At 42.2% G+C, this 21762-nt stretch overlaps 1 protein-coding gene across 6 annotated transcripts in view; it reads right to left on the bottom strand.

The window, feature by feature from the left end:
• The window catches only part of CNOT8 (CCR4-NOT transcription complex subunit 8), a 31399-nt gene extending 18152 nt beyond the window's left edge, over positions 1-13247 (bottom strand). Inside the window, exons 1-2 of one of the 6 annotated variants that reach the window (XM_015417070.1) lie at positions 13102-13247; positions 6958-7116 (exon numbers count right to left, since the gene is read on the bottom strand). In XM_015417070.1, the coding sequence (XP_015272556.1) occupies positions 6958-7074 (117 nt within the window). In that variant the 5' untranslated portion in view covers positions 7075-7116; positions 13102-13247. The other 5 variants (XM_015417071.1, XM_015417074.1, XM_015417073.1 and 2 more) reach the window with 5 other exon arrangements.
• Between the last annotated feature and the right edge of the window lie 8515 nt (positions 13248-21762).

Raw genomic sequence — 21762 nt, 5'->3', positions numbered from 1 at the left:
TCTTTGTAGGAACACTTCACCCTACCAAAACAACGAAAAGTAGGGACTGGGGAATGGCTGCATCTCTACAGCTGTATTGTTCTTCATCTGCCTTGATTCAAAGGCACATGGCAAAATTGGTGCCAGTTTTACCAGCCTGTTACAAATACCAAGCAACAATGCCCATCTGCATCAGTGACTGCCTATGTAGGTGAACTGCTGAGAGGGTAAAACCTTGGATGCTTTAAACTCAGCAAAGAGGAATAAGATAACAGCAATGCAGAAAAGCAGAAGCATCAAAAGTGAAGAAGGTGATGCAGAGAAACCTATGAATTGGGGAAACAGAACCTAGCTAAGAGATGAGGGTGCAGGCCTGTAGGGTAAAGATGGAGTGTACATACGCACTTTGAAGGGCGGTGGTAGAGAAAAAGGATTAACAGAGGAAGGCATTTATACATACGTGTGATGGTGCAGAGAGCATGCATTATGGAGCACAGAGAGAGAAAAAGGAGTTAACAGACCACAGAACAGGTTAAAGAGAATACATACAGCATTAAAATACTACAAAACGTATTCCCACAGATTCACGTATCAAAAGATCTCGCCAGAGTTTATCAAAATGTAAACATGGCCCTCAGAATGATAAAGTTTTGCTCTCTGGCTCAAAGTTACATTCAAGAATGGTTTGAATGTGGAAGATTATACTCTAACTAAACGTTCATATAGAAGTATTTGTAGATTTTTTACATTTATAGATTGCTTTTCTCCCCAATGGGCATGTGAAGCAGCCTGCAATACAAAATACAGGAATATTAAAGAGAACACACTTCCTCTGCATGATCCCATGTTAGGTAGGACAGCATTTCATCTTCTGGGGGCAGAGATCCATGCTATCCGAGTCCAGAATTATACTTTTAAAGAGCAGAGTACCCATGTATATAATTGAACATCCTACAATAAGTAAGTTTATCACATTGGGTACTGATGAGGAAAAAGGTTTGACCTGAAAAACCAGACATTTTCTATGGGTCCCTTGCTATTCTGAGGATCTTATGCTAGATTCTATAACCATGCTAACTGATACATTCACTGTTACACATTTCTGCATAATCAATAGAGGAATCAAAAACTGCTATCTTAATTCCGTTAAGCTTGGTTATCTGTAACCAAGCAAAAATACCTGAAATGTGAAGAAAGTACAAAGGTAGAGGCGTGAATGCCCATTCTGGATGGGGAGGGGAAAATTTGGGGGGGGGGGGACCCCACAGATGCTTTTCCAGTTTTTCCCAAAAGGAAAACTGGAAAATTCAGAGAGCACTAAAATTAAAAAGCCACGATCAACAACAAAATATTTTCTCTTTCAGAATAAGTTAAATGCTTCTGAAAGCACGGTATACCCAGGGGTCATTTCGGGGGGGAACGCGGGGGAACGCAGTTCCCCGGGGTGAGGTGCGGGGGGCGGGGCACACGACAAAGCCCCGCCCCCTGCTTCCGGTCGGGGTAAAATGGCGATTTGATGCACCCTGTAAGTCCAGCAGTTTGGCCTGTATTTTGGTCCAACGTGGCTTCCCCCAGGCAGGGGGAATGACTGGCAGGCATCAAGACCCAAGAGAGAGTTGAGATTGGTGTGATCGAGTCTCGGAGGAGGCTTATATTACACTTTGATCCCCTCTCCCGAAGCAGGCGAGCGCATTCAGGGGGTGTGGCCTCATGACATACTTCCGGTGATGTCAGGGGGTGTGGCATATGCTAATGAGTTATGCTAATGAGTTCCCCTAGCTCTTTTTCTACGAAACGACCCCTGGGTATACCATATTCAAAACATGTAACATGAACAAGTCTGAGGACATTTTGAATTTTTCCAATAGAAAAATTGGGAAATTTGGGGAGAACTTTTTCTTGTAAAGCAGTTCACTCATTCCAAATGCATAGCATGAAAAAGTCTGAGGATTATTGTCAAATTTTCTTATGGAAAACCTGAAATATTTGAGGGAGTGCTAAAAAAGCTCCTATGATTCATTTTTAACCTTTTGAACTGAATGAAATGAAAGACAAAGTTTTACTCATAATGAATAGACTGAAAAAAAGTTTAAAAAGTATACAGCATTAGAGAACAGTTAGTCCTACATTAATTTTAGGAGCATATGATTAAGAACTTATTTGTGAATAATTTTGGTAACTATAAATATGGTAGAATGTATTCAACAATAATTCATTCTTAAAGAGTGTGTTTTCAATGTTATAAAATTTAGTTTAATAACCAAATAAGCTGATAGCATCTGTCAGAATACACTTTTCTTGTTTACTACAGAATTTGTTTTCTGCCTTCAACTTTTATTTTTCCTACCTCTTAGGTAGCAAAAAATTAAAGAAACATGTGCTATGGTAGTAACAAAGGGTGCAGCATTTGCAACTCTTTTCTTAGGTACTGCATATACTGGCAGTTTTTCTTATAGGAAATGAAGACATTAATTCATTTAAATTCCATGAATGGGCCCAACAGTACAGTTTTGTAAGTTACAAGTGACACATTTATGTTGTTAAATCAGCAAACAAAGTTTAGGTTTGACAGTAAAGTATTGAACATATTTCAATTTTTCCCAAAACCCATTTTTCCCCCAGTGGCTTCAAAATTTCCCAAAATTTTATCTCTATACAAAGGAAGCAGGTGTTTTTGTTTTGTTTCTTTTAATTAAGTACTATGTAATATCACTAACACATTACAAGTTCAGTGGTCCTTAATAGGGGCTGTATGCCTCTCCATCTACCACTATAAATCTTGGAGGGCATTCATAACAGTGCAAATGGCAAAATGATGCAAAAATTATATAAAGTGCTATTAGAGGAATACCTAGTGGGAGAAATGATAAAAAATACAATGTTGACATGGTCTAGAGATCTAGGGAACATAACAGAAGCAGAGCAATGGGTAAAAGTCTGGCAGTCAATAAAGTTAACGCGGGCCACACCATTTAAAGAGAACATTTATAAAATGTTCTATAGATGGCACTGGACGCCGGAGAAAATAGCGAAATGTTATGCCAATGCAAATAGAAACTGCTGGAAATGTAAAAATAATGTGGTCACTTATATGTATATGTGGTGGAGGTGCGATAAAGTTCAACGGTATTGGAAGAGAGTATATAAGATGATTAACGAAATTACTGGCACGCAGATCCTATTCAAACCAGAGATAGCATTATTGAATATGTTTCCAGATGGAGTAAGTAAGGCTGACAAATATGTTATGTTATACTGCTTTACAGCTGCGAGAATTTTACTAGCAAAAATGTGGAAGGAGGAGAATGTACCTTCAACTAAAGAGATAATAGATAAAATGTTATCTGTAGTTTAAATAGATAGGCTAAGTGTAAGACTAAAAAGTAAAAGCAGAGAGACATTTGAAAAAAGATGGAAAATGTTTTATATCTGGCTGGAAAATGTAAAAACATAAGACTCGCAAGAGTAAACTGTAAACCGATGAATGTTGAATACTGTAAACTATAAAACAAAAATAAACTGGGGAAAAAAATAACAGTGCAAATGGGAAAATACGTGATTTGAGGCTGCCCCTTCTCCTCACTTGCAATGACTTCTGACACAAGTGAAAGAGTTGTTCTATACTGTTCATCACACCCTGAGGATGTTCACCATATTAGATTTTTCCAGGAATTCGATCTGGCTAGGCTCTGCCTGCAAGGCTGTCCAGCCAATGCACAGGCCCACTTTTTTTGGTGGCAGCTTCAGTGTTGTGGCACATCCTCCCCACAGAAGTTCCCAGAAACCCTGTACCGTCTGCCTTCCATAAGGAATGTCAGGCCACTCATTTTAGGTAGGCATTTTGTAGTTGATTTTTAAAAATATTTTAATTTAATTTTAATTTGTTACCTGTAGGGGGGTTGTTATAGGTCTTAATAGGTCTATGTTGAGTAGTCTCCATAGTATATGTTTTCAATAAATATTTTAATAAAAAAATAAACATTCAGTGATAGGGTTGCCAGGTCCATCTTTGTACCCAGCGAGGGAATTTGGGGGGCGTTCCAGGAGGGAACGGGGCATCCCTAACGTGATGACATCATGTTAGACATACTGACTCCAAGCCCCGCCCTCGCGAGGCCCTTTCACCCCAGCTGCCTGCAATTAAAGGGTTCCCTTAAAGTGCAGGCAGCCAGAGGGCCCTGCACACCCAATCTCCGAGCAGAGATCCGGCGTATAGGGCGCTTTTGCCCTGGCTGCCTGCACTTAAAGGGTTTGCTTTAAGTGCAGGCAGCCGGAGGTCCCCACCCGCCCAATCTCCGTTGCCAGACCCTGCCAATCCGGGGGGTCTGGCAACCCTACTGTGATAATGCTGTATACTGGAGGGCAGTAGTGGATTAAAAGTTAACAGCCCCTCACTATGTAGAAGTGTTACCATACACCCACTGTTCTTTCTTAACTACTTTCAAGTTTTATAAATAGTTCATCGAAAAAAGTAATAAAGCATACTAACATATCTCTTCCAGAAAGAGACAGGTCTGTATGGTGTGAATCACATGGTTTATTTCTTGACAATAAGGATAATACAGCAAAGTAAACATGCTGGCAGGCAGGACCACTCTTTCAAACAGGTACTGATAAGTATGGACTGATATCTAGTCCTTAGCTGAGTTACAACAATCTCCTGTCTGCGATCCTCAGAAATGCATTTGGTCATAAACTCATTATCAGTTTAAATCCAAGCCCAAGGAGCTAATTGTTGTTCTGGAGAACAGGTAATATTGCTTTGTCACATGGTCAGTCTCTCATGCTTATTGAGTATGGACTAATTTGTCATCAGTCATACATAGCAGAACAATTCAAGCACAACTTCCTGACGTCAAAGTGAGGAGTCGTTAATATATGACTCCCTAATTGCTTTACTCCATTTCCAATAATGATGCTGCCCCAGTTAATTTGGGACGTTTACTGCACTATAGTGGATAACAAGGTTATAATTGTACTGGGCCAGACCTACCAATGGGATCAATGTCAGTCGGAAGCATCTGTAATTTCAATATGTACTGCAACTGCATAGTCTCTTTTAGATACACAAAGATAAGCAAACACACACGTTAACATTTTCTATCATGATTTTAAAACTGCTCTCAACCTAAAACAATCATTTACAACAAAGTGTGCCCCTGACTGCTGTGGCTGGTGCCACCCACTGTAATGCATGCCACTCAATTACAGTGAAACATGGCTTGCCATGAAAAAAGGAAACCTTCTTTTATATAACTATCATTTAAAAAGCACACAGCAAACCACTCACCAAAAAGTATTTATGGATAGGCTTGAAAAATCCTACCTTGGGTAACCCTTCTCTCTCGAAGGTACATGTGACTTAACAAGACACCTGAGTTTTTAAACAAACTCACCTGAATGAGTCAGTAAGACATAGCTACTGTAACTTTATATGGGGTATTAATGCCCTGTTAGTTAGTGCTCCTATTAGATAACAAGTTGCACAAGTTGGGATTCCTGTAGTCAGTGAGTTCAAAAGGTCATGTTAGATTTACTTTCAGTCAAAATAAATCAATAATCTGAAAGACTGATTAAATGGAAGTGTGACACAACTGCCTAAAAAAAAAAATCAGCTTTCTCAGACCTCTTAATATACAGTAGTTTACTGTATCCAGTATCTGTTCACTCACACACTCCTAATATAAAGGAATGTTTTCACTGATTATTTGCGAATCCCTACAAAAGCGTTAATAGCTAGTAAGTGGGATATAAATGTAATAAGCATGCAAGAAAGTTAAGCTATGTGAAGTTCTAGAAGTCATATTTAAATGTATGGAATGTTCTGATATGGACTAGGCTGCTTTACTTGTGGATGCAAGAATTCCCTTATACCAAATTATATCTACTCCAGTATTCTCTTTCCAACAGCCAGCTGCCTTTAGGAGCTTATCAGCAAACACTAATGGGATGTGAAAGACCAAAGGGATGACTGTCTGCAAAGTATTATGCAAAAGTGTTAAATCATCAAGATTTCGACAACAGCCTGTTTTTAGATCAATTGAGGCAGCATACAAATTAAGTTAAATCTGCAGATCTGAGGCTCATAAGCCATCAAAGAAAATATTTTAAGTATTTGTATTAAAGTCATGAGAAAAACTGAAAGATACCTAGTTTCCTGGGTCATATCTACTGACCAGCTGAGCACACATTATAACAGAACAAGAGGCGGGACCCGCGATACTCGGGGGGGAGTATTCCCCACAGCTCCTGGCCTGCAGAAGCAGCAACAGGTGAGCCCATCCTTCTCCCTCCCCCCTTCCTCCCTCAACCCCCAGTGACGGCGGTGAGGCCAGCCCGCCAACCTTTCTTCTTTCCCCCTCCCTCCCCTAACTTGTCAAGAAGGAGGAAGCCACCACAAGTAAGCTCTCGCCCGCCCCGGCCTGGCCCCGACGGCGAGCTGCCGGGCCCACAAAACCTCCCCCATCTCCCCCACGGCAATGGCGGTTAGGCCTCAGCTCGGCCCACCAAGCCTCCCCCCCTCCCCCAGCGGGAGCAATGCCTGGCCAGCCCGCCAAGCTTTCCCTTCCTGCACGGCAGCAGCGGCTGAGTGGCTCACAGCCGCCAGCCCACCAAGCCTTCGACCTTCCCCTCCCAAGCAGCAACAGCTAGGCCTCACCAGCCCGCCGAACTTTCTCCCTCCCTCTTCCCCACCACCCCCTCCCCTTTTCTGGTGGCGGCAGCAGCGAAGCCATTCTAAAAGTGTTCTCTGCGCATGCGCAGGGGGCGCTCTGTTACTTTTTGGGGGATTTAATTATCCCCCCTATTTTTTTTTACAGTTTTCAGTTTTTTCTGCACACCTGAGCATTGGCCCACGTGCGAAGATTTAGATATCCACACACAGGGGGCCCCTTCGCTATTAGATATATAGATTTATACCCACCTATACAATTATGTCCTAGATACAGAAAAAAAGATTGAACATTGAAGCATGCTTACCATTGCAATATAGCTGTAGCTGAGAACAATTTCTCGAATTTTCCTCATCTCTTCTTCTAGATTGTTTGCCCACACTTCACAGATCACCTGACTGTTTTCTGCAAGTGCTGCTGGCATGTTGAAAGTTCTGCACCACAGTCACGATGATAAGACTGGAAACTGCAAAATGTTAAAATAAACAGCCCTAAGTATGACAAAAGCAAATTACTACACTGCAGCAAACCTAAGTTCACTGCTCTCAAAACCATTATACTATACAATGCACTAAATGGGCACCCGAACAATCTGCATTTTTTTTTCAGTAGTAAATCCTATTGCACACAGAATTGCAAACTTAGACTTTCCTAATTAAGGACACAAGCTTTGACTTGCACATGTGATTCGTCATATATAGCAGAACCCCAATGATTTATTCTATCTCTGTCTCTTTCTCTCTCTGTCTCTCTAGATAGATATTGAGAAAGAATACTTGGAGCTGGGGGGGTGAATGAAGCAAGGGGTAAACCACACATTTCTAACTTAAACCAGCATTCTTATAATATCAGAAGTTGTTTGTAGATAATCACACATAGCTGCTCCCTATTTAGTTTAGTTAAAGACAATGACAGGATTCTACAATAGATCTCTGCTGACAGAGGGGATTCCGTCAGCGGAACAGGACTCCCTCACTCCCTTCCCACTGCAGTCCAAAATGCCCCCCTCCAGGCTGTTCCTGTGGGACAGGGGACTCCTAGGAACAGCATGAGTCAGAGGTCTGCAATGGAAGGTGGATTAACTATCCCCTTCCATTAGTAAAAATTTTCACACAATGCAAGGCAATAATCACTACTTTTTATGAACTATAATAATTTCATGGCAGATAATAAGTGTACAACCTATTAAAAGGATATTTGCAATCTAGTATTTATAGCACATTCTTCTCTGCTTTGGTCAAAAGTTGATTCTAGGCCCCGGTCACACAACAAAGTTGCTGCGGAAGAGGCACGGATGGCGCAATCACACCCCAACATCTGGGAAGTGGAGTGCACCCGTGGTTTACTGCTGAACATGCACATTAAAAGAACTACTACCTCCAAAGTACTAGTAAACGTTTGCCACGGGCTGCCTCCAGACTCCCATGGTGTGATCGCGCCGGCACACGGCATTCCCCTCCGGTCCCTCATTTACCCACCGGTGCCGAGGGAAGGTCCCATGGTGTGCCGCCGGCGCGTCTGATCACGTAATCGCAGATCAAACTGTGCCGGGGCAATTAGCCATGCCTCCCCCCCACGATATCCGGCCCGTGTGACCGGGGCCCTAGTAGATCTAAGCCATCTACATCTGAGGTTGGCAAAGCCAATGCATTTCTCACTAAGTCCTTGCAGCTGAACAAAGAACTGCAGTAACTATTTCACTAGCAAAATATTAATAATGCCCAGTGGTTGTGTAGCACTTTGAGTGTTCAAAGTGCTTTATATGTTATAATAATTTTTACAAAATGTTCAAAGTTACAAATACACACAAAAAAGGACAGTGTATGACTTGACATGTTTCGGCTCACAGGAGCCTTCTTCAGAGGTCTAATGATGCAAAATACAACAAACAACAGAGTCCCTGTAACACATGTAAGGCAATTAACAATAAATAAAATAGGACCAAAATTGGAATGTTCCAATATGGAATTGAATGACACACCAAAAAGTTTCTATTTGGGGCCACAAATATATCTGGCCTTGTGTCAGAAGTAGTCAGGGACAATGTTTCATTAATATGTAACAGTACATTTCAGTAAATTACTATTCACCCTATTAACTCAGCTAACTTCCACAAACCTGCTGAAAGTTTGTGCCGCAAACTGACCTGACCAGAAGATAAGATGAAAATATTTTGAGAAAGGAAAGTGGGAAATGTGTATTGGTTTATGATCATTTGTTTCTTGCTTACTATACAAAACTAGAATTATACCTGACAGAATTAAAAGCAGCAAGAAAAGTATGTGAGACTGAATACGTGCCTAATGCCACTTGGCATCATTCTGACATCCTAAAATTAGCTCTCTGTGATACACAAGGCTGAAAATCTTAAATTGTTAGACATCAGCAATGCACTCAGTTGAAAAGTATTTTAAAAATTGAGGCGTAGACTCGTTACCAGGTATCCGATCAGCCATGCCTGCTACTGATTTGCTGCAGTAACTCCACTTAATGTATAATATTCATGTTTCGAACTAACCATTCCTGCATTCGTCACTGTTCTACTGAGCAAAGATGGTAGACACAATAAATTACAGCCAACTGTGGGACAAGACGCAAACAATGACTATTATTGACGCAAAAACAAATGGGTTGTGTGCACAACCTTAACTGCTGTATCGCCAAGGATCCACAAATACGAACTTGCATTAACAACCTGCAATTATTTGTACTACTAAGCCTTCCCCCCTCCCCGGTTACCTGCACTTTAAGGAAAAGGGAGTGATGTTTTCCTTATTTAAAAGTTTTATATCCAGCCATTTCAGATAACATAAGGCACTTTTCAACTTGTCTTCAAGTCTGGCTTTTGCATGGGTAAGTTCTACTAGTGACAATCAGGGCCAGGGCTTTTTTGGCGGCGGCTCCACTTTGGTGGAATGAGCTCCCAGAAGAGATCAGGGCCCTGCAGGACCTTTTACAGTTCCGCAGGGCCTGTAAAACAGAGCTCTTCCACCAGGCCTTTGGAGCCGCCACCACTACCACCACCAACAACAACAACAACTGACATCCTATGGTGGGAGAGCCCTGATCCGCTGGACCCTTCAACTACTGCCTGAGCCAACTACCCAAGACAACTGAAGAAGACCAAAGAGTTGACTGTAAAATGAGGAAATTATGTTGCTAGCACTTTATTACATTTTTGGGTTTTAACATTATTTATATTAAGTGATGTTGGTGATTTTATGCTGTACTGATGGAATTTTATTCCGTTTTGTGTAAGCTGCTGTGAGCCGGCCTTGGCTAGGAGGGCGGGGTAAAAATGTAATCAAACACAAGCTCAAAATGAACAGAGAGATACTGCCTCTTCCCTCACCCTTCCAAGGCAGAGCAAATATCACTCTCAGGTCCCCTGTAATTAAAATAGAATGTGGGGGTGGGATTTTTGTGCTGGGTATGAACAACTGGTCCACTGGCAACCTAGTGAGAAATTTTGAGGAACCCTGTATGAATGATAAACAATTTAGCTGCATCTAAATACATCAAAAATTGGCTACAGTAGACAGAGAAAGAAAACTACACTTCACATAAGGACAATTTATGGGCGCCATAATAAAGAAAAATGTGGCTGTAAAAAGCCACTAGAAAAAGGCACAAGAATGCCTTTCCTCTGAGCAGTGCAGCCAGTACACGTGTGGGGAGGGGAGAGTAGTTAACCGCATCCAGTTTTCAGACACCAGGGCCACAAACCAATGGAAAATTCAGCATGCTTAAGTCACTAATATCAAAGAATTTAAACAAAGCTGTGTTGAATTGAGGCTCTGGAATTTTACCCGCCAGTTTCTTCACCTCTACCTATAACAGGTGACAATTTACATAGACACCAAATTCAGTACCTTCCTTTTTTCTGAAATCTAGGCATATACTTGTTTAAGAAATGTTGTGTATTTTCACTGATCTATAGAAAACCAAGAGAAATCAGAAAGCCAGAGGCCATCTAAACGAGCATATCGTCTTAGTCAATAGTACAATCTTCAGACAAAGGCGTAACAAAAGGCAATCATAAATTGCCCCATTGTTTGATATTTTGTTCCAAATTCAAGCAGACTTACACTTCTAATCAAACTGCTTTAACAGCATATAAAACCATAATTCCACCTTTTGAAATTTCTGAATATAATGAACTCTACAAACTACTTATTCCAAAATAGGAACGTTGTTTCAGGCCTGCTGTACGACAGGAATCCCCCAACAGAAAAGCAAGCACACAATCTCCTAGGTGTTTTATCAAAATCTGCAATCATCTTTCTTGAACTGATGTAACAGCCTGTAAATTCCTCTATGTCAAAAGGCCATGTGTTTATCCTATATTTTTTTTTGCCTTTCCTTTTTTTACTATATATTTTGGATGTAATAACCAATACCCAACATGCATGATAACTAAAATAATTGTCCAACAGGTTCTCGAAGTTGAAAAAGAAAAAAAAAGACTACCTTTGCCTTACAGATACTACTGCTGTCAAGGTATCCTCTCATTATTAACACTAAATTCTGTTTGAGGCGTTGAGAATTTAGAATAGACCTATTTTTTCATACACTATCCTTTCAAACAGACACACGTGATAATGTAGGTCCCATGCGTCTAAGGAAAGTTGTTTGCCCTTATCTCCAGCACCTATCTCGAGCGATCCCAAAAAAGAAACCGAACCCTCACCACCATCGCGACTGACCAAGCAGGAAAAGGCAGGAGGAAATTCTTGTTCAAAGCGCTCCACCTCCTGCTTTCAATTGGAGAGTATAATATCGAGACAGCCAAACACAATAACGGGATTTCTGCGTGGAATCAGCCACTTTTAGAGAACACCCTTGCCCAAAGACTTCTCTGCCAGAAACAGGCGGACTCACACCCCCAACAACAAGAAATTTCTCCCGTCTAGAACCTCACTCGCTTGCTTTCCTCTCGTGTTTCGTTCTCTTTTCGTGCCCTGAGAGCTCCCCCTCTCTCGGGATCATCCCACAATTTCCGCGCCTAATATTCGTCTCCGGCTGCCTTTCTTTGCTTGTCCAAAACTCTCACGCATATAAATCTATAGCTTCCCCTACGATCCAGCCCACGTTCAAGCGAAAAGACCCGAGTAACACGTGCGTCCCCGAGCATATGTTTGGGATCACTTCTGAGCACAATTTGCCTGCAATTCACGCGAGCAGGGTCGTAGCTTAACGATGAACCCACACTAGACTGCCTTCATTACAAAGAAGTTGCAGCATTGCCCAAAGACTTCTCTGCCAGAAACAGGCGGACTCACACACCCCACAACAAGAAATTTCTCCCGTCTAGAACCTCACTCGCTTGCTTTCCCCTCCGTGTTTCGTTCTCTTTTCGTGCCCTGAGAGCTCAGGATCATCCCACAATTTCCACGCATAATATTCGTCTCCGGCTGCCTTTCTCTGCTTGTCCAAAGCTCTCACGCATATAAATCTGTAGCTTCCCCCACGATCCAGCCCACGTTCAAGCGAAAAGACCCGAGTAACACGTGCGTCCCCGAGCATATGTTTGGGATCACTTCTGAGCACAATTTGCCTGCAATTCACGCGAGCAGGGTCGTAGCTCAACGATGAACCCACACTAGATTGCACGACTGCCTTCATTACAAAGAAGTTGCAGCAATGAATAGAATGTCTATGAGATCTCTAAAAGTAGCAGAAGTGTATCCCAGCGTAAGCTTTCGTGGACTAGAACCAACATGCTCGGATACAACGAATGGCCCCTCGCTATGCAAGCAATTTGAAATAGATGGGGTGGAAAGAAATCCATTGTATCTGAAGAAGCGCGTTGTAATCCACAAAAGTTTAAATTGGAATAAAATGTTAAATGCAACAAGACCATTGTTTACATTAGGGTTACTGTAAACCCCCCTTTCAAACCTCGCAGCCCCCCCCCCCGCCCCGTTTGCAGCGGATTACAGCTGGTCGTACATACATCAGTCTCCCTCTACTTCCTCAAACTAGAATACGGGCATATTATATCTCAGCCTTACACCCTCAGAAATACAGGGCCAACAACGTTGCACTGCATCGCCGCCGCCTCGTAACTCCGGAAGCGCTTGCAGAGCCATTTCTGAACGCTTTTTTAAAAAGGACCAGAACATTCATCAACACCCCCCCACACACACCCACACACACTCTGAACTCCCGCCTTTTGCGCCTACTGGACGGTTCCATTGTCTCATATAAACAGCTGTCACTATTACCACTCTCCCACAAGACCAACCAGGCTTCAAAAATAACCAGGAAATCCGGTGTGCAAACAAAAAAAGACCTGCCCCGCCCCTAAACTCCTCCCGCCTCATCCCCGATTTTCCCTCCTGGCCTATGGCTTAGAAGACCCGAATCCACCCCGCACCAAGAGCGCCGGACAACCGACCACCAGGCCGTTATTCTTTTCCTTCTTCTTGCTGAGGCCGCTCTATCCTACCTCTTCTCCATCACTCGGTGGTTTGGTGTACGTCCTCAACCCCTCCTTACGCATGCGCCAAGCGGAGTTACCACAGTCATTCCTCGGGCAAAAAACATCCGGGTTTTCTTCTCTTTCTCTCCTCTTCCTCTTCCCCTTCCTCTTCCCCGAGCTGTCCGAAAAGAAGAAAAGCAAAGCAACCTGCGCATGCGTATAGTCCGAGACACGCCTTCCTTCCTAGTAGCCGCGCGGGTGTTTCTGGGAGAAGGGAATGGCGAAAAAAGGGGGAAACGTTGCTGAAGGTGGAGCGTGAACTCTTGGCTGCCACTGCTTTGTTTGTCTCCATTAGAAGTCGTGACTTTTGGTATGGTTGTTGCGCAGATCTCCAGAGGAAGGGTAGCGAAGTCCTGGAAGGAGGAAGGACTGTAAAGGAAAATGGATTCGTTGCAGTCGACAAAGCTTTAGTGCAGCGCGATTTCATCCTATAGAATCACTGAGTTGGAAGGGGACATAAAGGCCATATAGTCCAACCCCATGCTCAACGAACGGTGAGCTTAGGGCATCCCTTGACAAGTGTTTGTCCAGCCACTGACCTTAAAGACTGCCAGTGAGAGGGAGCTCACCACCTCCCAAGGGAGCTGATTAGGGTTGCCAGGTACCCTTTCCATGCAGGGGTGGGGGAGAGGAAGCCTTCTGGGAATGGGGAAGGTGGTCGATGTGATGATGTCACACAGAAGTGATGTCATTGTGCTGTGGACATGGCACGGTGACGGTGTAGGTTTTTGGCCAAAACTATATGGTTAAAATAGAGGTTTTGGCCAAAATGATAGAACATCACCATGTGACACCCCCAGTGTTATGATGTCACAACGTCATACATGATGGGGCTGTTTGGGGGTGGGGCTTCCTCTGCTGGCCAGCTGGCTAGGTATACCTTGGAGGTCGCCCTTCCAAATACTAGCCAAGGCCAACTCTACTTAGCTTCCAAGATCTGACATGATTGGGCTAGCCTGGGCTATCCAGGTCAGAGAGCCAGTTTGGTGTAGTGGTTACGAGCAGCGTACTTTAATCTGGAGAACCACATTCAGTTCCACACACCTCCACATGAAGCCAGCTGGGTGACCTTGGGTCAGTTACAGCTCTTTCAGAACTCTTTCAGCCCAAAAAGTAAGTCTAGTTCACAAAACGCTAAAAGAGCTAAAACAGGGGTGTCAAACATGCAGCCCGCGAGCTGGCTCCTATCTGACCATTGAGCTCTCTCCTGCTTCCTTCTCCAGTTCTGCTACTGCTGCATTGCAGCTTGCTTTGCCAAACTATTTCAGTCGCACAGGAGAGATAGGCAAACTTCTGTTTTCTGCATTGGTTGAGGCTCCTCCCCCTTCTCCTCCAGTGGGGGAGGGAACAAGCCAGAGCTTGCTTCCTGGCCAGGCTCCCTCAATCGTACAGGAGACAAAGGCAAGCTTTTCTTCCCTTCCATTGGCTGAAGCTCCCTCCCTTTGCTCAGCTGCCTCAATCACCTGGGAGAAATACAAAGCACCTTTAAGACTAACAAAGTTTTATTCAAGGTATAAGCTTTTGTGTGTGTTTTGTTGGGCTCGTTATGCTGTGGCTCTCCTGAGTGCAACTGGGTTTGCTCCCCTTTATCACTGTATTCATGCCCTCATGATCCAGTATTTCTCAGTAGGAAAGCAATGTGTACTATTTAGATGAGGAATAACAACAAGCCAGCAAGGTGGATTAGGCTGAGAGTGTGTCCAGACCAAGTTAACCCAGCACATTTCCTTTGTAGACTGGGGATTTTGAACCTAGACATCCCAGATAGCAGGCTGATACTGACCACTATACATTTCTGTCTCTCTATTCTTGCACTGCCTCCTAGGAACTGCAGTTATTTTTCTGGGAAGACTATAGTTTTGTAGACAAACACATAGCCCTCTGTGTCATGATGACCAGCACACAAAGCCATTTATGTACAAAAACTCGCAATGCCCAGCCTAGGCTCAGAGTAGCAGAAGTGAGATTTCTGTAATGAATGTCAATAAATCAAGAGTAGGTTTGCAGTACACACCTGAACAGCATACTCAGGATTGCTACAGCATAGACATTTTGATGCAATAATTCAGAGCAAGAGGTGTCATTTAACAGGGACTGTTAAATAAAATATTGCAAGAGTGCTAATGTTTTAAGCATGTTTTTATTTGAAGTAAAAGAAAACTGTTGTGTTTGTGTCCTTTATAAAGTTTATATCTCCGCTACCTGACGTTACATTTTATGACACACAATGGCCCAGCCCGACAAGGTCTCTTTTATGTCAGATACGGCCTTCATTACAAATGAGTTTGAGACCCCTACACAAGAACTTAAGGCTACCAGACAATCTTCTGATGTCCTGGCTATATGACAAAATGCCATACAATAACTTTATTAAATATTATTAACAAGATTATAAAATGAGTCCAGTGGTATTTATGAGACTAACAACATTTATTCCAACAGAAGCTTTTGTAAGTCATAGCTAATTTATCAGATACATAGAAGTGTCACGGGGGAGGGGTGTTATAAAGGCAGATCCAGGTCAAACAAGATCCAATCCAATTAGTACTACATTAACTGTAGCATGGGTGTGAGACACTTCCAACTTAAATTGCTTAAAATGTAGTCCATAGTACAGGATGAAATGAGATAAGCAGATAGTTGTAGTAAATAACATCTATATGAAGAATTGCAACAACAGAACTGCAACTTTATCAAGAAGCAAGGTCTTGAAATTGAAGGGATTTCTTTTTTAGTAAACAGTCGGGATCACCCTATGTGATGATAGCAACTGAATTCCTAAAAACTAATTAAAAAAAAAACTGCTGTGTAGGATTGAAGTCTCTATCACACATTGACTAATAGTGGAACTATAAATGCAGGTTCCACAATACTTGGGGAATATGGGGAAGCTGCCCTAATAACCAGCCAGGGGCCTTAGCAAAAAGGTGGACAAGTGGCTTACAATCTTCTCTCCCTCTCCCCACAAAAGGCACTGTAACTGGCCCAAGATCATCCATCAGGTTTCATGGGGAGGACTGAGGAATTAAACCCAGTTCCCCAGATTAAAGTCCACTGCTCTTAATCACTACACCACACTGGCTCCCTCCTTCATCCTATGTATGAATGTCAGAGGGTTGTGATCTGTTTCCAAGTGGAAATGTATCCCCCTCAAATATGTTTTAAGCTTATTCAAGCCCCAAACCAGTGCTCACGATTCTTGTTCGATCACACTATATCTTTTTTTCCCTCGGTAACATCTTACGACTTAGATAGACCACTGGGTGTAAACACCCACTAAGGTCTCTGCATCAACACTACACCCAATCAATTTTTAGATGCATTGGTTCTTACAACAAAAGGTTGTGTGTAGTCAGGGGGCCTCAGAATAGGGGCATGGGCCATATGTTGTTTTAAGGCTTCAAAGGCCTGCTGACTGGTGAATGTCCAGTGAATCCTGACAGGGGCTTTCTTTTTACACAAGTTGGTAAGTGGGGCAGCTAACTCACTGAACCCATGTATAAACTGACGATAAAACCCACATGCCCCCCAAAAACTCAAAACCTGCTTCTTTGTTACTGGGGTTGGCCAATTAATTATGGCGTCCACCTTTACTTGGTGGGGTTCAATTTTACCTCCCCCAATTTGGTGTCCCAAATACTAAACGCTATTGCTAGCTATTTGACACTTTGCAGGTTTAATAGTCCAGCACCCTGCATCCGTTGAAACACTGCATCAAGATGTCAAAGATGCTCCTGCCAAGTTGAGCTAATGACAGCTATATCATCTTGGTAGGCCACTGCACATTCAAGACCCTCTAGAACTTGGTCCATCAATCTCTGAAACACTTTGCTCGCAGAGTTGATTCCAAGTGGCAGGACATTAAAGCGGAATTGTCCTAAAAAGCATGAGGAAAGTGTCCCCAGCCAGCCTGTTTCACGCTGCCAGGTGCATGCAGTTAACAGTCAGCCAATTTCTCTGGAAACCAGCCAGGTCTCAATCTGTAAGAACTTACAGCTAATAGTTAACAAGAGCTGTAAGATCCATAGGCTTACCAACAGCTAATCCTTACAGTCCCCCTCCAGAGAAATCCACTGAAATAAGGTTTGCCATTTTATTTTATTGTGTGTGCAGTCCAGCTTTCTCACCAAGTCTCAAGGCAGCTTCCACAGTTTAAAAACAATACAATAGGAACAGTAATATTGAACATCTATATTCCACCCTCCTCTGACAGATCTGTCTTGTTTACTTATTGGTGCAGTTTGGTCTCTTACCTTGAACAGCTAGAATAGGAACAGTATCTACTAATCAATTAAACAGTTTCACAAAATTAGAGAAAGATGTGCTAAACAATTGGATACCTACAATATAATTATGTAATACATCACACTATGTATTTTATTATGCCATTAAAGGTATTTTGATTGCTTGGTTGATATAATACCTACCAATGATGCAACACAGCAGGATTATTCCAAAGATTTTACCTAATCAAGGCTGCAAACTATGGCTACAATCCTGTGCATGCTTACTTGGGAGTAAGCTCATTTGACCTGAATTGAATGTACTTTAAACATTTCTAGTTATTTACAAAATTTATATCTCACCATTCTGCTCTTCCAAGGGCTACTAAACATGCATAGGATTGTGCTGTAAATGTTATACCCCTTTTTCTAAGTAAGCAGACACCTGAAACTTGTCAAGGTGGAGTTTTCAATGCAATCAAACTGGCTTTAATTCAAGTACTCTTTATGGGGTGGACAGTAAATAGGTTATGTAATTGCTACCAGTGTGTCTGCACATCCCTTACTTCAGCAAAATTCAGAAGTCTTTTCTTGAAGAGTTTAGTTGCTACATGTAGATTCCTGGCTTGGTCTTTGACCTGAACAATTATTATAAATTTATCTGTGGTGGTCAGATTTCGTGATATAGTGTCAGCTATGCTACCATGATAGTTCAGGAGGCCATCAGCTTCCCTTTTCTGTGTATTAATTACTGCTGCATTCCTTCTGTGCTTCTTCTCTGCTGTAACGCTGTTATCTCTAAGATGTGCAGGTGGTGTAGCGTCTAGAGCTGAGGGAATAACCGTGGGAGCGCTATCGGTTCCCAGCTTTGACTCTAACGGTCTGAGGCTGCTTCTCCCACGTGCGGGAATGTGGCTAATTGGCCTATGACGGGGGGGTGTGTGCATACGAATGCCCTATGTCCCATTATGCTTGTAGGGGTGATGCCATTCTTAACAGTGCCTTTGTTAATGCATCTATAGCTCCTCAATAAAGTATAACCTTTCTGATAAGTGTGTACTACATTGTTGGCTGTGGAACCTGACATATAGTTGTCACTGGGAACGAAGTACATTTTAGACAGGACACCATCAGTATATCTAATTCTCAGTGCGGCTCAATTTGTGGATACCTATGTCCAGACAAGACAGAGCTTTCTATGAACCTGAGAAAAACCCCAGATTAGCAGAAAAATCTGAAATTAAAAAAAATACATTGGGGGTTACCCTCCCCAAAATAATAGAAACAGCAACAGTACCTGTACCTTTGGTCTCCATTGAGGGAATAGGTGGTGTGTAAATGAATGATAGATAAAGCTGAAGACTGGTGGCAGATAAAAGAAAGGTTGGTTTGTGAATGGGAGGGAGAGGAAGCAGGAAAGGGGGAGAGGATATGGGGGCTGCCAGGAGAAGATAAAGAGGTGTGTAGAATGGGGTTTGGGGAAGAATGGGGAATGGGGAGGTGGGAATAAAGTGACCTCAGCAAGACAAGTTCTTGCGGGTTCTCTGCTTGTCAAATACTAAAAGACCTCAATCATTATCATACAAGATATGTAAACATATCTTTGAAAACTAGAAAAAAGGGCACAGCTGAAAACTTGGAGCAATAATTCAGGATCTGTAAACATTAACCCATCACTACAACTCCTTAGCAAAAGGATGGCAGATTCCTTCACTAAGAAACTTTTGAAGAACATACAGTTTCAGAAAGTGAAGTGAAAGCCAGAAACACTTTGTGAGAAACGGATGACCAGGAGTAAATGGGATATCAATAGAGCTGTTTCCAGCCACAGAAGTTCATCAAAATCTTAAGAAGAATGTGCCAATAACTGTGGAAAACCAAACAATGGCCCACCGACTAGAAAGGCTCAATCCACATTCCAATTCTGAAAAAGGAGATATCAAAGATTTCAGCAACTATTGGACCATCACACTACTTTCTCATGTGAGTAAAGTGATGTTCAAAATCTTACAACAAAGACTGTTACCATATATGGAATGAGAAATGCCAGGTGTTCAAGGTGGATTCAAAAAAGGAAGAGCCAGTAGAGATCATATTACAAATTTATGTTGGGTGTGTCACAACATCTGATTGTTTTGATGTGTAACCTGTACTCTGGACATGAGCCTACTGTTAGAACAGAATACGGAGAAACAGAATGATTTCCAGTCAAAGGTGTCAGACAAGGATGCATACTCTACCTCTTCAATTTGTATGCAGAACATATCATAAAGTAAACTGGATTAGATTTAGATGAAGGTGGAGTGAAAATTGGTGGAAGGAAATTTAACTAGCAGTTTGAAATATGCAGATGACACCACATTACTGGTAGAAAACAATGAAGACTTGAAATGACTACTGATGAGGGTTAAAGCAGAAAGTGCCAAAGCAGGATTGCAGTGAATATCAAGAAGACAAAAGTAATGACTACTGGGGAATTACACAACATTAAAGTTGATGATGAAGAAATTGAAATTGTTCAAGAATTGCAGAGTCAGATAAACTTAATTATTTGGAATGGCAAGAAACCAAGAGTAAGTTTTAAAGTATTAGTCAGTCAGTCAGTCAAAACCTTTATTGGCATAGATTGAAAAAGAAAACCACAACAGATTTTAAATATACAAAGACTGTCATCCCACCAGAGCTTTAACCTTATATTCTCGAACCCTCATAGCAATAGAGAGAAACCTCGCCACTGCAAAGGTGATGTGAGGGCAGTGATCTGATAGAAGGAAGGTTACTAGTCTCTTCTGGACAGCTGTGCCTATTGATCAAAAGGGGGCTGATTAGGACATCCTGTATTTTATCATAGAATTCACAACTAAGCAAGATGTGGGTAATCGATTCTCTTTTCCTGCTACTATGTAGACAGGTCCTTTCAGGGTAGGTGACATTTGCAAATCTACCATAAAGAACCACAGATGGTAAAGCATCGAAACATGCAAGCATAAAAGCTCATCTTATTGGTGGGGCTGTAAGCTGTAAGAAATAGTCAGGTATAAGTCCATTCCTTGGTGTTATATTAAACTTCAGAGGGGAGGAAGTATTACAAGATGAGAAACAGCTAGGAGGATTAGCAGTTCCAAATATAAAATTATACTACCAAGCGGCAGGTTTGGTTTGGATTGTTGACTGGATTAAAGACCCAAGACAAAGAATAGTTAAACTAGAATCAGCGAATCTAGACGATGGCTTACATAATTATTTATGTATTAAGAAATCAACTAAAATGTTTACAACACAAGAAAGAGGCCATATAATCAGAGACAGACTGTTAAGAATATAGTTCACCAATAGAGGCCCATCATGATACCAGAAACAAAAATTACTTTCTAACATATGATACCATGATCAATTCTCAGGGAAAAATCAAGTCATGGCAAGACATTATGGATGAAGGAATAAACATTCAATGGTTGTTATATTATCAATCGACTTTAAGACTAAAGATCATAAATGCCAAAGGTGGAGCCTTAAGCGAGATGACTGAGTTTAAACAGCTGACCACAAAAAAGGGCATTTTTTACAAAGGATTTGTAGGTTACTACTCCAGCTAGAAACAGAAGAACAAGTGAAAACATGTATGATCAAATGGATGCAGAATCTTAAAGAACAGATATTCACACATCAATGGTAACAGCTATGGGGAAAGATATTGTAAGACACAAAGGGTGTTTCCCAACCCAATTTGAGAAATACACGACACAGTCCTGTAGAGAGGAATTCACTAGAATATTTATCTCTCCCTTATATATAAAGCCGTAGTGGGGCCCAACGTTCCAATTCACACCAACAGTGTTTGGAGGCTTGACCTGTCAGTCAGAAGACGCTGGCTGGGTTACCTGGCTGCTTTGTGTAGTCCCGCCCACATCAGCCCCGGCCAGAGTGTTCAGGTCAGTCTGCTCTGGGCCTCTGACAGGAGAGGACCATCTGCTGACTGAGTGCAGGGACGGGGCTTCTACGGCTGGGCCGCTTCAGCCCACTCTTCTCTGATTGGGCCAGCGTTTCAAGGTCATTTGCATATGGAAGCTGATTGGACTTCACTCCATTCCACACCTCAAACTCCCCCCCCCCCGTAAAACAGTTGGAACTGTCAGTTGCTTATGCGACCTGGTGTATTCTGAGGTAAAATATGTCCTGACTCGCAACACTTCCCCTTCAAAAGAAACAAACCCAATAACACAATCATGCCACACCACAAAGAAGACAGATCACACCACAAGCAGAATACCACAAGGCAAAAAATGATAGGAAAAGGTGCCAGCAGTCACCCTATTACTGCCACAGATGGTGTGCAAGTCCCAGGTTCATGTTTTAAAAGCTGCCTGGGGGATTATGGACCATTCACACACTTTCAACCTTAACA

This window comes from Gekko japonicus, unplaced genomic scaffold (assembly GCF_001447785.1).
Source record: "Gekko japonicus isolate JY-2015 unplaced genomic scaffold, Gekko_japonicus_V1.1 scaffold746, whole genome shotgun sequence".
Taxonomy (NCBI): Eukaryota; Metazoa; Chordata; class Lepidosauria; order Squamata; family Gekkonidae; genus Gekko; species Gekko japonicus.
This window is presented reverse-complemented; position numbering and strand designations above follow the sequence as displayed.